This window comes from Orbicella faveolata, unplaced genomic scaffold (genome assembly GCF_042242905.1).
Source record: "Orbicella faveolata isolate gen_17 unplaced genomic scaffold, um_ofav_v1 contig_46, whole genome shotgun sequence".
Lineage (NCBI taxonomy): Eukaryota > Metazoa > Cnidaria > Anthozoa > Scleractinia > Merulinidae > Orbicella > Orbicella faveolata.
In genome coordinates, this window is record NW_028301576.1 from 23,092,501 (window position 1) to 23,110,000 (window position 17,500).

The 17,500-nt window shown below is 37.4% G+C and overlaps 1 protein-coding gene, 2 long non-coding RNA genes and 1 pseudogene across 12 annotated transcripts in view; 2 read left to right on the top strand and 2 right to left on the bottom strand.

Annotated features, from left to right (window-relative positions):
• LOC149098949 (uncharacterized) overlaps positions 1 to 17,500 on the top strand; it is a 179,350-nt gene that overhangs the window by 105,246 nt on the left and 56,604 nt on the right. The gene's annotated exons all lie outside the window — the stretch shown is intronic.
• LOC149098954 (uncharacterized) lies at positions 1,084 to 11,509 on the top strand. Of its 10 annotated transcripts, none has more exons than XR_016203635.1 (8): positions 1,084 to 1,519; positions 3,659 to 3,752; positions 4,165 to 4,286; positions 7,506 to 7,705; positions 8,326 to 8,592; positions 9,092 to 9,217; positions 9,552 to 9,585; positions 9,727 to 10,556. XR_016203635.1 is itself a non-coding variant. In XM_089277488.1 (8 exons), exons 6-8 carry the CDS (start codon positions 9,111 to 9,113, stop codon positions 10,241 to 10,243), a joined length of 288 nt encoding a protein of 95 aa, XP_089133614.1. In that variant the 5' UTR covers positions 1,084 to 1,519; positions 3,659 to 3,752; positions 4,165 to 4,286; positions 7,506 to 7,705; positions 8,326 to 8,592; positions 9,092 to 9,110; the 3' UTR covers positions 10,244 to 10,556. The 10 variants fall into 10 exon arrangements, 9 of the variants coding, with proteins under 9 accessions (XP_089133614.1, XP_089133607.1, XP_089133606.1 ...); XM_089277488.1 differs by lacking the exon at positions 9,552 to 9,585 and having other exon boundaries at positions 9,727 to 9,869; positions 10,206 to 10,556; XM_089277481.1 differs by lacking the exon at positions 9,552 to 9,585 and adding an exon at positions 11,138 to 11,509 and having other exon boundaries at positions 1,090 to 1,519; positions 3,659 to 3,815; positions 9,727 to 9,869.
• LOC149098955 (uncharacterized) lies at positions 11,276 to 13,184 on the bottom strand (annotated as a pseudogene).
• On the bottom strand, positions 14,890 to 16,012 carry LOC149098956 (uncharacterized). The gene is made up of 2 exons (XR_016203638.1): positions 15,695 to 16,012; positions 14,890 to 15,047 (listed from the first exon to the last, which is right to left on the bottom strand). It is a non-coding gene; the product is annotated as an uncharacterized LOC149098956 (long non-coding RNA).

A 17,500-nucleotide genomic window follows, 5' to 3' on the forward strand; every position in this document is an offset into this window, starting at 1 on the left:
ACTTTCTCCAGTTTTACCAGGTTATTGACGCTATCCCAAAATATCTTTTACTGAAGTCACAAACTTTGGAGTCGTCGGTGTTGACCAATTTCGATGACCATCGTCCTTTCTTTTAGGAAATGGGGTAGTAATTAACCTCTTGAACGCAAAATCAAAAGACTTTTATTGGCTTTTTATTAACAAGACGTACACTGCTAAACAAACTGGTCCGAAAAGATGGGATTCCACGGTAACTTTAAAAGAGGAAGACTGGAACAATATTTTCAAATCAATTAGAATAATTTGTAAGGAAAACAGATTAAAAGAATTCCATTTCAAATTTATTCACAGAATTATTGTAACAAAGAAAGAACTCCTTAGATTTGGGATCCAAACTAACAGTGATTGTCTCTACTGTGGAGAACAAGACTCTATTGACCACACCTTTCTTGAATGTCAATTCACCGGAAACTTCATTAAAAGCTGTTTGAATTGGTTTAATGATGTCAACAATACTTACTTCAATCCAACTACTGTACAACTTTTATTTGGTACTCACAACAAAAAGTCTACTGTTGACAAGCTGTTTAATTATACTCTCTTGTTCATGCGTCGTTATATAGACACTAGAAAATTAAATGAGGATGCGTTACTCCTTCCGGACTTCATTAACAAAATCAGGTATAGATACAGTCTAGAAAAATTTTCTCCTGAGTAAGAAAACAATGCCTCTCCTCTTAAATATCAAAACGTCCGAAATTTTCCTTGCAATTGTTATTTCTTTAATTTGTCTCGTTTGTAATTGCTAAAAAATGTAAAAAAATATGTTATTATCTTAAAAGTTATACTGTAGTGAGATTAAGTTTAGACATCAGAATTAATTTGTTAAAAATAGTGATTGTAAAAAGAGTGACGATTAATAATTGCATGTGTGTAAGGAAATGTACTGTAATTAGTGTAAGGTGTAAGTACTTGTGTTGTAGTTAATGTCTCTATTGTAAGTATTGTAAGATTTTTGTGTTGTAATAACAATAAAAAATGTTCTTTATTAAAAAAAAAAAAAAAAAAAAAGAAAATTCAGACAGGGGACATGGGTACCCCCCCCCCCCCCCCCCCCCCTAACAGGGCCTCGTGAAAGAGAGCAGGCCAGCGCTGCAGAAGGAGGCGAAACAGTACTGAACACTGCCGTGAATTATAGCGAGTCAAGGACTAGAGAAAGGGGATGAAATAATACGGAACAATGCCGTGAAGCAAAGCTAACGGGGACTATAGAAAGAGACGAAATACCCGACGACTACAGAACTGCTTTTTAATTCGCGCGTCGCGTCGAGATGCCGTGCAGCCGAGCAAGAAAAGTCACATGATTAAAATCAGGTGACGAACTAGAGAACTCTGTGTTTAGAGTAAACACAGTGGAAAAAAGTGGTTGATTCGTTGATCTATCGAAAAGATTAGATCAGTTCGGTTCAGTCTTCACAACTTTTGCTGCAAGTTCCTGCCTGGAAGATTTACACTGGCCGAAGTGAATTGCCAACTTGAGGTAAGTGACGTTTGTTGTGGCGTTTGCTATGGAAATTATGAAGTTGCCTCGGCGAGGTAAGGTTATTTTCAATAGGAATCCTTTTTAAAGTCTTCCTTATTTGAAGCCATGCTGTGGGGCATTTTACAAATTACATAGGTTTAATTTCGCTCATAACAATAACACATGAGTGGCTTTGTGGAGGTTGTTGTAAGTTGCATGTTGTAAACAAATCAAGTTTTGTCTCGAGTTTCGTCGTCACGTTAAAAAAAAAAAAAACTGTATTTGTAAACACTGCCGGGCGAGTTTTGAAGTTTTCTCTACGTTAGTTGGCACAACCGCTTCCTAGACTACAAAAACTTCTTAAACCAAGATAGGTCAACAAACCATTTTAAGCCGAAGCGAACCGGATTTGCTAAATTTACTTTCGACGTTCCTATGTGAATATTTACATCTTGTGATTACAAAGTATTTCCTCGTTTTATTAGTTCAATTTATTCGATTTGGCAAATGCTTGGGGGGAATTTCCGGGTTAATTTGGTTGAAGACTGGTAAAGCCTACCGCCGATAAAATGACTGCAAAGGTAAATTAAGCCGTCGGCACAAATACACACTGTGATATTCAAATCTATGCTTAAACGAATTTTTTTCATCCTTTCTTTCATTCTGTCAACCTTCATTGAGAAGGGATTTCCTGTTTGATACTCAGATGTAATGATATGCATATTGTGTTTATAATGTAGATTTCCTCGTTTTATTTTGTTGTTGTCCAGTTATTTCGGTTTGGTGAAATGCTTGTAGTCGAAATGTCGAGTAGACGATTATGCATGTAAACCCTGTCGGCAAATAAAGCTCTACTTCGATTTTGATTTGCTATTTCATTTTATTAGTGCCACTGCTTTTGGTTGGGGTACATGGCCCCTATTTTCCTAATGAGATGTTATTCCCCAGTGTGGTATTTACACTTATGGAAATATTCCATAAAAGTGAGATTAAGTACTAATTTAAAAAAAAAAAAAATCCTTAGAGCTTTACTCGGTAATGAACAGTGAAATGGCATTTACATACTTAGAAAAAATTTTGGTCATAGAAGTCCTTGCCCTGACTATTTCTCGGTAATAAAAATAACTTTTACATATATACATTCAAAATTTACTTGGTGAGAGTGCATTCCTCGCTCCACTCTCTCTCTGCTCTCTTCTTCACACTAATTTTTTGATTGACTAACTTATTAACCAAATGTCACTTACTGTTTTCTTTGTTGTGGTTTACTTTTTTGCTCATCGAAGAAAGTTTCAGTTTCTTCCTGACTGTTTCCTTTGTCCTGTCCAGTACCAATTCATTTTGTATAACTTCGTGAATTCTCTATTCTCATAAAATTTTATCTCGTCAGGGTAATAGAATGCACTCTCAGAGTGTTCAATCATCGTTTTCAGTTGCTACAATTTTCAGGAAAAAAGCAGTGATTTCCTTAATTTCCTTTTGCTTTGTTTTAGGACCTTTTAGCAGGCCGGTAATTGGCCCATGGGCATTATGGGAGAACAATTTTCAAGTAAAGAATTAGATTCATTTTAGTGTTAAGTATTTTTAAATTATTATAAATTGGGCATTTTATTTTTATTTTTGTCACACGTGATGTTTTACGATTTTACCGACATATACATGTACCATGCAAATGGAAATAATGCACTAGACAATCAGAGTGTGCATTACACTGGCTCAAAACGCAAGCGATATATAACAAATGTATGTAAAAGATATTTTTATGACTGAGAACTGGACAGGGCAAGAACTTCTCCTTCTTTTGTAAATACATGTATATTAATTCCTCTCAGCCCTGTCAAAATGTCTCAGGAACCTTCATTTTTGCAACCTAGAGTCCATTATTTTTCACCATACCTAACACAGAAGCTCACCAAATCCTAACAAAATTAATAACTAAAATGGGTGTTCTTTGGGTGGCCTTTACTTTGTACTACATGATTGTATATTCTGTTATCCTACCTAATAACTGCTAGAAACAATTTTGACAGAGCTGTTTCAACAGTTTCAGTTAAAATGATTTCCAGTTAAACAGCACTACATGTAGCAGTGTTATAATGAGTGTGAACTTTATGGAGGGTTTTAAAGGTTTATTATTATTTTTTTTTATGGTAACAGAAGACAACAAAATATACATGTACATGTATATACAGTATAACCAGATGGTGGTGTTGGTTGTGAATTGCAATTCATATTAGTCATCCTATTACAGGTAAGGGGAAAAAGTTCAGAAAGTTCAGAACGTCTCTTCCACCAGCACACCTGCATTCTACAGGTGCAATGGTTGTGTCGTTATATATATATAAATTATATATATACACACAGAGAGAAATGTAAAGTTATGAACTTAACATTAAAATCTGACATTTGAATGCCTCCTTTGCTAAAGTCAAGTCACCATTTAACTGTTATCACTCCCTGTGAATTCATAGAGAACTACCACCTAATGTGGAAGTCCTGTCTTCAAGTGAGGGAAAATGACACTGCAAAAAGTTCCAAAAAAAAGTTACAATGAAAGTAAAAAGAATTGTGAATGTCGATCATGACTTGGTGTACATTGTACATCATATAAAGGTATGTGGTGAGTGCCAAAGGCATAACATTTCATGCATTTACCTTTTCAGGACAAATTATATAACAGTGACATTTTAAAAGATGTGATCAGAAAAATAATGAGTATTGTCCAGGCTGTACCAGTTTATGGACGGCATATGCAGACAGTAAGAGGTGCTGTAAGCATTACCAGGTAATTAAGTTAGTTTTATGCTTATGACTTCTTGTACTTGGATTTTGTGTCATTTTGTCACAAGAATACGTAATGAAAGATGCATTAGTTGACGCAATTTATTTTCAAAGGCAAACTTAAAAGTCTGCCTATGGTGGATACCGGTTGTGTGTAATGTGAATGTAAAGCAAACACAGTGTTAAAGATGTATGTGCATGTTAATATTAAATAATCTGAAATTTCAGCGAGTTTGAAAATATATTATATCTATGACAGTTCTGGGGTGAGGGCTGTTACATGTGAATGGCTCATGCTCGATTTTTCACTTGTTATGATCTAGCTGCCAATATGTTCTGTAAATTAATTTTAATAGTCATCTGATGATGTGCAATGATATACACCAATATTTAACCAAATAATGTACAGTGTAAATTAATTAACCAAATTATGCTGTTTTCAGTTGACCAACGCTGTTACATGTACATTGTATTGTGATGTTGAAGCGTACAAATTTACAAACATGCCCAGTGTCAACTTGTCAAATGTATGAACTGGCCAGCCAGTCTAGATTACAAAACTTTCTGAAAGTTGGCCTTACCTAAGGTACTTAAGATTCATGTATGTCTTAAAGTATATTTTGTAATTAATGATTTCTCAGACGTTGTTTTCTTCAGGAAAAGATTCATACCCCACATGGAGGTTTTTTCTTTAAGAGCTCCCTCCTCCTGTTACTTTGGAATTTCTAATGACTGGCCATGAATCGTGGGTGTTGGGTGTGAATATCTTCTGGAACTGCACACTCAGGTTAAGTCAGCAAGAACATCAGTATTTATCCTGACAAAGTCTGATTTTCAGCCTGGATGGCCCTTTGATTGGGACTGTACACATTGTTGTACTGCAATGTTCCAGTTTCTTGTTTAAAGCAAATTGCATGTGCGCTCAAAAGCAAGTTCATAACAGTTAGATATGTTTGCTTTGCATCTCAGGGCAGAGCCTGCCACTGTGAAAGTTTTGGTACCATCTGCCTAGCATTTGACTCACTACTGTAGACACTCAGTAAACAACTAGCAATGGAGTACACTGTATATCGATGAAAGGAATGTCATCTATTGGTTATAAATTATAATTGATATGTCTTTGTATGTTCATTGGTGTTCAAGTAGTAGCTATATACGGTATGATTACATCCCTGTTCCTGTCAGTCAATATACGAACAGTGTACACATGGGCAGCCTGGATTAAAATATCAAAGATATTTAAAGCAACCTTGGCCAGGTGAGATATTTCTAAAGAAATATAAATTCAAGGTCCTTATGATTGCTTATAGGGATTGATTTTATTGTAAACAATATCTTACTGAATGTATTTGTCTTTTGTACTAATTGTTGTAGAACACAGAGACCACTGTCATGACAGAGAAATTAATGTGTGAAAAGTTCCATAAAAAATTGCACTGGGAGCAAATTAAATCATCATAAATGCAGCTTCTGAGAGATCCCCAATATTAATGGAACATACATTGTACATACATGTGGAAGAGTGCAATAATTTATTACTTAAGATTGTAATGCTTTGTGTGGTTTCTCTATATTTACAGACAACTTGATGCCATAATAATTTCCGCACTCAAAGTTCATTGAACAAACTGACTTAGAAGTTGAGTTCTGCAACCCATACTGTGTGTACATGTAGTAATATCATAATGCTGTAACTGCAACATTATGACAGATAAACTGTATTACATTATTGAGAAACACCTATGATACATGTATTAACGAATTATTTAAAGTGTCTGTTAAATTAATCAGTTTTTCTTAGAGATAATTTACTCGTCATGTCATGGTTTATTTAAATAGTTGCTTTTTTGGCTTAAAAATGGTATTTATTGTGCTTGGTTTATGTTTGCTCTTAAATCAATTTTTTTGATAACCTGCATTGGGCATGGCATAAATTAATATTTTGCCAACACGAAATGGAGGACTGGGTCTTAAGCAAAGTTGCAGGATTAGTATTTTTGTAGAAAGAAAGATTTGAGAAATTTGTGACATTCTACAGTATATTGTAACCACTGCATTTCAGTCATACCCCACAACAACAAAAAAATGTGTAAACTTCTTTTGTGCAGAAGTCCCAATTGTTAACTAAGAAAGAATATAATGATTACATGTAATGACAATGTCTTGTCTTTCTCAATAAGAAAGAACAGGAAATGCCACCAAGAAGCACAGAAGACAGTTCTGTTATGTGATCAACATTTTTGGTGGCTCCCCTGAAATGCTTGAAATCATGGCTCTATTTTCATCATCACACCATCTTACACCTCAATATGCTGATGTAATCCTAGTTCAGGCTGAAACTATAAAATCGCTCGCAGTTTACTTCGCATACATGTACATGTTGGACTATTTTCATCAGTAAAAACATTCCAAAAAATAACTGACGAGCTCCGCTTTTAGGCTTGGCTCAATCTATATGTTAGGTATATAGTCCAAAGGGAGGAGAGGGAGGGGAGTTGATACACCAACTCACTTGTGAGAAAGGTGAGAACAGTTATTTTCAGCTCAAGCATAAATTCATTATTGCATTTTTAGAGTTATGGATGGATGTCTTTCTTTTAAATGTGTTTGTTTCATGCCAGAATGTACTTTCCTCTTGAACTTCAGGACTTGAACAACATTTTGATTAGCAGTGTTACAAAACTCTACTCATATCACTTGCTCATATTCACTGTGTGGTTTAGGCATGAATTGAAAAGTGGATGTTTTGCATCCATGCTTCTTCATAGAAGCTAAAGCAGGTTTTCCTTTAATTTCATTAGTGAAAATCCATTAAATCCATCTGACTTTAAACTTGGTTCTCAACAATGTTGTTATAAATTTTGAAGCATTCAATAATATTTTCTTGTCAAGTGCTGGTTTAGTTTTCTTCTGCTCTGGAAACCATTACTGGGATGGAAAACAGGTCCATCACAAATAACCTGTAAAATACTTATCACATCTCTCTCAAAGTCTGTTTCATTTTTTTTCTTTTCGGCTAAGCATATTGCCAGTTTTTTTTTTCTTTGCTTGCTTGTTTGCTTATTTTTCTTGTTCTTTTTTTATTGACTAATTAAGTGCTTTTCTCTCCTTAGCCTCCTATATGTCAAAATTAATATCCTTTACTCAACCCGATTAGCTTTTTAGTGATTACTGAGTACATTAACCTAATTTGGTATCAAAAAATAATATTATTTTTCCACAGCCTTGATGATATCTTAAGCATCCTCTGCAGAAAAGTTAAACAACAGGAATGAATCAATGTAAGAGTTAACAGACAAGATCTTTTGTGGGATGGCATCAGGCAGCTAACACGTAAAAAAAGTGTGGAGGGTGTGTTGAAAGTACAATTCTTTGGAGAGTCTGGGATAGACACTGGAGGGCTGCGGAAGGAGTTTTTATCTGGTAATTTAGACAGTGATATTAATTTCAGTAATCTGTTTTTGCCAAAATAATTATTAGAATGCAGGGAAATCTGCAGAATTTTTTTCACTGTGTGGGTGGCTGTAACTCAGTTATTTAATGGAGATAAATATATGTCCCTTTGTTCAACTTTAATTGAGCTGGACAAAACAATTTCTTTTCCTCCATAAATATCGAGAACATACATAGAGGATATTACACGGTGGCTCGAAGATATGAATTTTATGTTCGAGTGGCAAGAACAATATCTCACGAGTGAGCGAAGACAACGAGTGAGATATTGTTCTTGCCACGAGAACATAAAATTCATATCTTCGAGCCAACGTGTAATGTTCTTTTTATTATATGGAGAAACCAATTCAACAAAAGCAAAAGGCGGGAATCGTGACTTCATTGAATGATACGACACTCACAAAGGTGACATACGGAAAATACGCCACTCGGGTCCCGGATGAAGTGGAGTATGGAATCTACAAGTGGTTTAGTTCCCAGTAAAACACTCTTCTCCATATAATAAATAGAAGTAAGATGTGTCTTGTAACTAAGTCTGTTTGATTAGCATACATTTGAAGACTTTTTTCTTTAAATATTATTTTCTACAGCATTTGTTGCAGCTGTCCAGACCAACTTTTTTGAGGGCACAGAACACAGCGCTTTGTCACCTGGACCCCATGTTGAGGCTGTGGGTAATGGCTCTTTCAAAGCCATTGGACAAGTCATGGCAATGTCAGTTCTCCAGGAGGGTCCACCACCTGCCTTCTTAGCTACAGTAACTGGGTTTACAACTATCTGTGTACTCCAGAAATCACAGACATATCACTAGCAGATGATGATATTGCTAATCCAGATTCAGGACTCTAGTGAAAAGGGTAATAATATTCCCTTGTACAATGGCTTGACATAAAGCTTTACATTTGTATATCTCAGCTCGTTTTGCTACTGATTTACACAACATTCTCACTTTCTTATATGGATTACTTGTGTGCTGTATATTCATCGAAAATGTCTTGTATATCATCATCATCATCATCATCATCCTCATTTTATTTCTGTGATTTAAATTTAGCAGATTAGAGTAATACAAAACCCTTATATATGTAGCATGATGATTAACCAACACAAACTCAGCATGACTTTCCAAAGTTCATGCAAAGGTTGTTGGCAAAAACAAAGCAAAAATTGATGGCAGTACTTTAAAATTCTCCCAAAACTCTCTCTACAGGATGTTTGTTTACATCAGAAAAAAGGCCATTTTATTCTTTATTTTAAAATGCTAACAAACTGCAGAGAGAGATCATAGAAGTAAGTTATTTATACATGTAATAAGTCTTAGGTATTAAACCACCTCTGACAATGATATGTCACCAGGTTAAAGAAGTGAACTGCGATGAAGAACTACAAGTCATTTTCCAAGATCATGCAAAATATGGATGTTTTAATGAATACTGGCTTTACATCCAAAATTTCTTTGGAGAAAAAGGACACTATTGTAAGGTACAAGCATTTACAGTATCCCAAGATGTATAATTTAACTGTTGCCTTTTTGCATGTAATTACATCATTTGAAATGCTACATCCATGTCCTTTGTCAGTTATTATGGACTACTTTGGCTAAAGGCAGCGATTCTCTGTAACTCCATTGAAATGCTGCAGCTTTTTCATGGATTAAACAATTACTAATAAATAGAACATTTTCTCTGTGTATTTAAAAGATCAAGGAAAGACATGTAGTTAGTTGGGAGAATGTCAAACAGAAATGGAAACAGCTGACAGTGGTTCAGTTTTGCACTGTTCTCCCTAACCTCTACCTTTGTTTCTATAACTTCAGGAAAACACCCTGAAATCTGAAATGTGAAATAGATGTAAGTACTACTTATCTAACAGTTTTTAAAGAAACTACCTAGGGATCAGAAACTTTTCCGCATTTGTTCACTTCGAATTTAACAGTGATATTGCATGTCATGGTTGACTTTGCATATGTAACAGAGAGAATTTGTTTTTAGGGTTATAACACTTCAGAACACCATTATGCGAGTGAAAGCTGAGCTTGATGAGAGAGGGGCTGAAGCTTCACGGTTTTCTGAGATACATGGAAGAATATCCATCACTGATGCAAAAACTCTTTGTACCAGGAGAGGATTACAATGTAAGAGTTTCCTGGATGACACCTGCCTTGTTTTTTGTTATCTTTGTAAAGTTTTCCTTCCTCCCTTTTAATCACTTGTGCTGTTTGTGTCCCTCACTAAGTTTGGAAGATTTTGCCATTCAAAGGGATGAGCATTTGAGTTTATTGATGTACCTAGACAGCTGTGTTCCACACAATCAGCCATGTATCCCCTGTCTTGTTATTGTTGTTCACATTCATCCTTTGGCATATAATTTTTGTATTAAAGTTTTTACTATATAACTGAACAGTTTAATTGATTTCCCAAATGAATTCCCAAAGTTAATGGTCTGATTAAATTTTTTGGTTTGAATGCAGGTCACATCTACATACTTGATGAACGCATTAAATGCTAAATACTCGCAATCAGGGTCCACAAACAAAGTACAAGAAACAGCTATAATGGCTCATTTCAATCAATATGTTGAAGAAACAGAAGACAGTCATGAGTACCTTATTATCTCAAATCGGCCAGTTAATACAAAAATTGCAATTGTCAAAATGAGTGTATATTCCTAAAAGTGATTTTAATCTGAACAGCAATTCTTCCAAGAGTGGTGCTAGACAAATCTTCCAAATCTTTAGGACGCCAAAGTGAGTCAGGGTTTCCTATAAAAGTTCACTTTTGGAGAAAGTGATAAATGTTATCGATTTGTTTGTTTTTTTGTTTTAAGAAAATACCATATATGGGGACATGCTGCAGGACATGGCCATCATTCTCCAAGAGCTAACAGCTAATACTCCCCCCAAAAAGGCCAGGGATCTCTTGGGTACCATTTGCAGATTGTTACCACTGAGGGTTCTGCTAGAGCTGTCCCGGTACCTTTTAGGGGCCTTTACGTTTATGGATGTAAAAAATGAAAGTAACTGTAAAGGTTTTTTGTTTTGCAAATTACTTTTGTTTCTGAATTATTCGCTTTTAAACACTAATGCCAGTGCTTTTTTTTTAATTTGTGCCTCTTAGGAGGCAACACCCACTAAATGAGAGTCTGGTACCTTTGAGGTGAAATGAAGTTGCTGTTGTTGTTCTTGTTGTTTTAGGGGTGTTTTTAAAATTTTCAACAACCACACCTGCAATATTTATAGGGGGGTAACTTCCCTCTCCCGGAGTTAATATATCTCATTTTGTGTTTCACTCATAATCTAGAGAGTGAAAAGAGACCTATCGTAAACCAGTACTGATAGATTTGTTGCTAATTGTTAGTATAAACTAGTACTGATAGCTTTTTATATTTTGTCTTATTGTATAGGGGACAATGAGTCTACCGACGGCCCTGAAGATATTTTCCAGTTCCTTACTGGGAAAACCACGAGGCCAATTTTACCCTCAGGGAAGAACAGTTTTGGCATAACAGTAAAATTCATTCATTGCAGCACTGACCACCAAATTTGTTTCCCAACAGTTTCTACTTGTGCCCTTTGGGTACAGTTACCGGTGGCTCACATGACCACATACAGTGATTTTAAATTTAACATGGACACTGCAATAACACACGAAAAGACCTTTGGCAGAGTTAAGATGACCTTTCATTGTCTCCAAGTGTTGGCCAAAGCCATTTCCGACAGAATGTTCGAGTGTTAATTAGTAATATGGTTTCAATAAATTTGTTAAAATTCTGTAACTTGCAAGCAGCCTGTTGTTTGGATTACATGGATTTGTCATTGAAGATGGGTTGTTCAAAATTCTCAGTATATCTCGGACATAGATGCAGAAATGAAACATAGTAAATGAACATGTAAATTTGTTTGCATTACACTAGGAAGGTGAAATGATACCCATATCCCATTGAAGAGGATGCCCCTCACCATTTTATGGTGAGAAATGATTGTGTTGTTCCAGATAATATCCATACTCCTCCCGCAGAGGTTTGTTGTTGGTTTGACCCCAGCCTTCCGGATATTCCAGTTTTGGTTCAAACTTTTTTCTTTGAAGATTTTGGATTTGGAAAGTCCCCTCCCCTATGGACTTTCCAAGGCCTTGGGGTGAGTAGGGATATTTTCTGGTACCCCACAATATGTTATTTGGCTGGTAGCAGTGCATGAACTATTATGTTCTTGCCTCCTTCCTCTCTCCACAGGAGTCCTCAGCAAAGTGTTTTCCCCGGTCACAGAACATGAGAAATTTCGGGTTCACCTTTTGCGAACTTGATTAGCTTCTCAAAAAGAATTCCTGCTTCCAGAATGCTTGTGGGGTGGGATAAGCTATTTTTTCCATGACGTTTTGAAAATACTCGCAGAAAACTAGGTTGGTTTCATCATCTTCATTATCGAATCCTTCAAACCTATTTTCAATTTCTGTGATCTTGTGTGGGGATACTGGAACCAAGCAGTCGCTGTGTCCAAAATCCTCAGGCAGGAGGTACATCATGCCGGGAACACCGGAAACAGTGGCATGCTTTGACTTCCTGATACGGTGACTGTTCCAATATTCCTTTACCTTATCCAGATCAGTCTGGAGCAGATCAGCAAAACAAAACCAAATAGCCTCTTTATGCAAGTCACTGATCAGATCGAGAATATCCGATTCACGAAGGTCTTGAAAGAAGTCCATCCACCAACTTGAACGTTGTTTCCTGTAATGTGACCATTGACGTTCAATACGTTGATTCCTAGTTCTCGATACATACTTGTGAGACTTCGATCCTACATATTCATCCAATCCTTCAGCCCTCAAATAGCAGTGCATTCCAGCAACCAGACCGTTTTCAGTGCCGGGGTCAGTATAGACGCGCATCGGGTATCCGTGTGCTGCTCTGACATGCGTAATGAAATAGCTTGCTACACACTTTGGATTTTTGTTCGATCGTTGGACCTCGAGTCAAATAATTCTTCGGCTAAAGCCGTCGACACAGCCGTGAATGGAAAAGCCAAACGGCTTTAGTTTATCGTACCCGTCCATGTGCCAGCAGAAGTTGGATCCAGGTGACACATACATCCTGCGCTGATGGCAACGGCTCCTTATGTGTTCAACTCACCTAGGATCGACCTCCCTTAATAATGACTCTACTAATCGCCGAGGAACATTAATCCGGTGTCTGAGACGCAAGACATGCCACATAGTCCTGTAGCCATTAAGGCTATCAGGACCAGTACATATTTCTTGTAAAATGAGATCCCTGACGCGTTCCTTGAGCTCCTCGTCTACTTTTTCACGTCTCTTAAGGCTAGTTTTCACTAGAACATAAGCACAAGCACAAGCATAAGCATAAGCACAAGTGAAAACAGCCACGACATAAACATAAGCATAAGCAGAAACATAAGAAGAACGAACCCACTCATTTGTCTTGTGCAGTTTTCACTAGTAACGCGCTCGACCTAAGCATAAGCATAAGCACAAGAAAAACGGAACTGTTCGTTTTTCTTGTGCTTGTCCTTATGCTTATGTCGAGCGCGTTACTAGTGAAAACTGCACAAGACAAATGAGTGGGTTCGTTCTTCTTATGTTTCTGCTTATGCTTATGTTTATGTCGTGGCTGTTTTCACTTGTGCTTATGCTTATGCTTGTGCTTGTGCTTATGCTCTAGTGAAAACCAGCCTTTAAGTCCGTAGTCTTTCAGCCTTCGCTTAAGAGTTCGCTGATTCATTGTAATATTATGTTGCTTCTCCAACATCAGAGTAATATGCTTATACGTAAGACCTCTGTAAAAGTAATACGTAATAACATCTCTTTCTGACCCACGAGGTAAATCGCCGTGTTGAGTTGTTTCAGCCGATTCGTCTTAGCTGGAGCTGCTCGAGTTTCCACTGGACGCCATATTTATTAAACTCTGTCTTCGAAAAAGGGCGCGAATCTTAGAGCTTACTACTAGTTCTCAGGCCTTGTCGTTGAAATGCGTGCGCATAGTTTATTTGCCTTTCATTTGTGGCGTGCGGTTAACTTTTGTTTGCAGTGTTGATTTTGCTTTCATTTGCAGTGTGCGTTCAGTTTTTTGCTGTGAGATTTTTTTTTTTTACTTTATTTGGAGATTGATTTTGCTTTCATTTGCAGTCTGCAATCCACTTAGCAGTGTGCGTTTTGCTTTCATTTGCAGTGTGCGTTTAATTTTTTGGCGGTGTGCATGCGTTAATTATAGGAGTGCATTCGATCTTTCATTGGCAGTGCTGATTTGACTTCATTCGTAGTATCTTTGATTTAGTTTGCAGTGATATTTTTTGTTATTTTGTGTTTTTCTGGTTTGTAAAGTTGTCCCTAATGGGCCACCGTACATTTAAGCTTATTTTACCAAACAACGAAACTGACAGAGATCATTTTTACAGGGCCTGAACAATCGATGAAACCGATGATCGGAAAATCAATCGATCAATCGATGACAATCGATGCCTTGTTAGTTAATTGTCATCGATTGGTATCGGCCAATCGATGACCAATCGATAATCACACAAAAGTGGTCGCAACTCATCGATTGTCATCGATTGGCGTTAAAAAATTCTCGGTATGCCACGTTCCAGCATGTACGTATACGCACTCGCAGTACGCACGAATGTTTGAGATGATTCGAATTTGTTGAATTTGTTTGTATGCAGTTGAATGGTTTCAAAAATCAAGAACAGAAACACACTTTGACAGACTTTGAACAATTTGAAACAGTGTTTTGAAGAAACACAAGTCAACAACACACCTTTTCGCTTAGCTGTTCCTTTCGCTGTCCTTTATACTGTTGATATCTGATTGATATGAATTTTCGGGAATTTTATATTTTCACTATTTCCTATTTTTCCAACAGGTCCTGTCCACACGCCTTGCAAGATGAAATTTATTATCTGATTTATCCGTGTAAATTTCTGAGAATAATTAAGTGTAGTGTTTAGTGTTGAAGATATCCAGACGTAGGAAAGAACTGCAAAATAACTCTCGAGAGACTGCGAGAATGTTGACTCTTCTCCAGCCGTCTCTTAGTCTGGCGATGGAGAGATGACTAGGGACGAGTCAGCTCGTCAGCTCTGAATGGTGGGTGATGTAATTATACTGAATTGTAATAAAATAAACCAGAATAAACGTGAATAGGCTTCGGAAATCATTTTATTAACAAAGGTCTGCAAAGGTACATAAAGTAAGCAATGAATAAAGTCCGATAAAGTTTATTTCTTCAGGCTTAATTCTCCTGGTTTGTATGCGTCATTCTTCGCCATTCGGCGATGGTTCTGAAACCAATTTTCTACCTATAGAATAAATTTAAATGTTTTAGTATATCATTCATGGGTTAATTTACGTTTTTTTCAGTCTACATTTTCACACTTCATTGCACAATGCGTTACGCGTTATACAATCTGAATATGAAAACAAAAGACGAGCCGCAGGAATTTTTCCCGCGGTTACTCGGGTCATTTGGCAGCTCGGTTAAGGTGTGAATCTGAACAACTGATCTGAATCATCGGGTGACGTGAGCTTTGATCACAATGGCGTGCAGTTTGAGCTGATTGTTTCGATTTTCAGCGATTTTCAACCATGATATTACTTCCCGTTCTGGTCACTTTTCTTTTGAGGATTATAACTACATATAGCGCACCTCATCAGACCAATAATGCTATTCAAGAGCAACTTAAGGCTTTAGGATACTCGATTTCATCCCCAGATAATTTTGAAAACAGCTTAAGGTGCGATGCATGCCAAGTAACGTTGAAATTTCAAAAATCTTTCCAAGCCGTTTGGTTGCTAAAACGGCATACGGGGGAAAAGGCCCATCAAGTGAAAGCGGGATGGATACTAGACGACGAAAACAACATACAACGGTCAAAGCCGAAAGGTAAGCTTAAATAAAGTGATCATGTACAGTTATGCAGAACTCCTGAGAACTCGGAATAATTACCTGGGTCTTTGTTATATCCATAGATTCGGCCAACCGCTCAATCATACTGTTCGTTGGCAGCCCGTTTGAAGCTTGATAAACTGTGTCCAAACTAGCCAATTCGACCTTGTCAAAAATCTTTCGCTTCTTCTTTGGCGGCGCAGTTTCCTGGCTTTCTGCTGTTTCCACTGTCGCCGCTGTCTGTTTCAGAACAAAGGGAGAGATTCCAGATATTCAGATGCCTGTTTCTGCTGTGTTTGTAACTCAACGCAATGAAAATCAGTAAAGTGCTCACCTTTGCTCGCTTTCAGCTGATCCAGCAGCTTTGCCTTTTCTTCTGGGTTTGACAAAAATGTTTTCATCGATTCCCACGGCTCTCTCCCTGCACCAGTTGGGAATGATTGCGGCGGATTGTTTAGAAGCGATGACACGGTCCCCTGTGAGCGTTTCACAATTTCCTTGGCGAAAAATGCCACCGAAACCGTACGATTTTGGCGAAGCCAACTTCTTATCTCATTGGCAACTGTCGATGGGCTTTCTCCTGTTTCTTGCGGGGATTCTTCGACTTCCTCACTTGCATCTAGACACAAAGATTCAGAAGATTTCTCAATCAGAATTCGGACTGCCTCACAACAGACTATTATGGGCGAAATTTCTGTTTTCCTTCCAAAGAGTAACTGGACTTACCTTCACAAACCTTGCCCCCACATTCTTCGAGGAACTGTAAAGGTTGTCCTCTTCATGTTCTGGTATTTCCACAGTGATCTACAAAGGCGTAATTCAACACCTTGAGTCGGCTTGTAAAATTTCTGAAATTTGCAAGATGTCCGACACTAAGACTTACCTTCCGCTGAGTAGTGCTGGTAGAGTTATCTCCGAGGGTAGCTTCATCGATATTAGACATACTGCAGATTTCATATAAGCTGAAAATACAAAAGTTTAAAACGTTGACGACGCCTGAACGACAGTGGAACGAACACCGAAATGAACTGAATGACACACGTGCTGGTGGAATGCAGTGAATCAATGAAACAGGAAACTCCCGCGGACTTTTCGCGGGAAAAGTAATCGATGCCACTTTGATCTGGTAGATCTGGATATGTGATAATTTTATGTAATTTTAAGCCGCAGTGAACAAGTCAGACAAGTACGTGTTAATTTCTCAAATTCTTATTTTCAACAGGATGCAAACAGATGACAGACTTTTTCTCTAAGACAAGTAAGGGAGCCTCCAGAGCCTCTTTGCAGTCTCCCACCCCTAAAACAGCCTCAAGACCAAACCAAGCGAGCAGGTTATTGTCGTCAGTGCTGGAAAGGGACAGTATTGAACAAGTACGTAGCAGTAATGACTACCTGTTTGTTGTTCATTTGTTTTCATTAATTCCTTGATACCAAAGTATACCATTTTTTTCTTTCAAAAGACAGACAAATAAGAGTTACGGGAAATGGACACATGTCGCGCGCTTGGGACAATTAAATTACAGTTGAACTCCAGTAATAATACCACCAACAGGTTTTTTTCGCGTGCAACCATAAACCGTACCTCGATGGCTAAAAATATCAGCGTTACGTCCAGAACACCTTAACTGCCTTAAGCAGCCTTAAGCAGCCTTAAGTGATACCAAAATGCATAATTTACACCCCTAAACGAGACGACGAGCATACCCGTCACTTTCATGTGGGAGTTCCCCCTCCCGGTTGTATAACATTTTTCTGGGCGCCTGGCCATAATCATGCAGTTTCTTGTACCTTTATTTTCCAGGTAATTTTCATTAAATGTAACAATTTTAATTTTAGATCGAGTCAAAGACGAAAATGCAAGTTGAA

What these genes read in the sequence shown, in the direction of transcription:
- LOC149098954 (XM_089277481.1), top strand. Translation starts at nt 9,111, where the DNA reads ATGAAGAACTACAAGTCATTTTCCAAGATCATGCAAAATATGGATGTT. An exon ending in AAAAAGGACACTATTGTAAG is followed by an intron (nt 9,218 to 9,726) that starts GTACAAGCATTT and finishes ATTTGTTTTTAG; the next exon opens with GGTTATAACACTTCAGAACA. An exon ending in TACCAGGAGAGGATTACAAT is followed by an intron (nt 9,870 to 11,137) that starts GTAAGAGTTTCC and finishes CTTATTGTATAG; the next exon opens with GGGACAATGAGTCTACCGAC.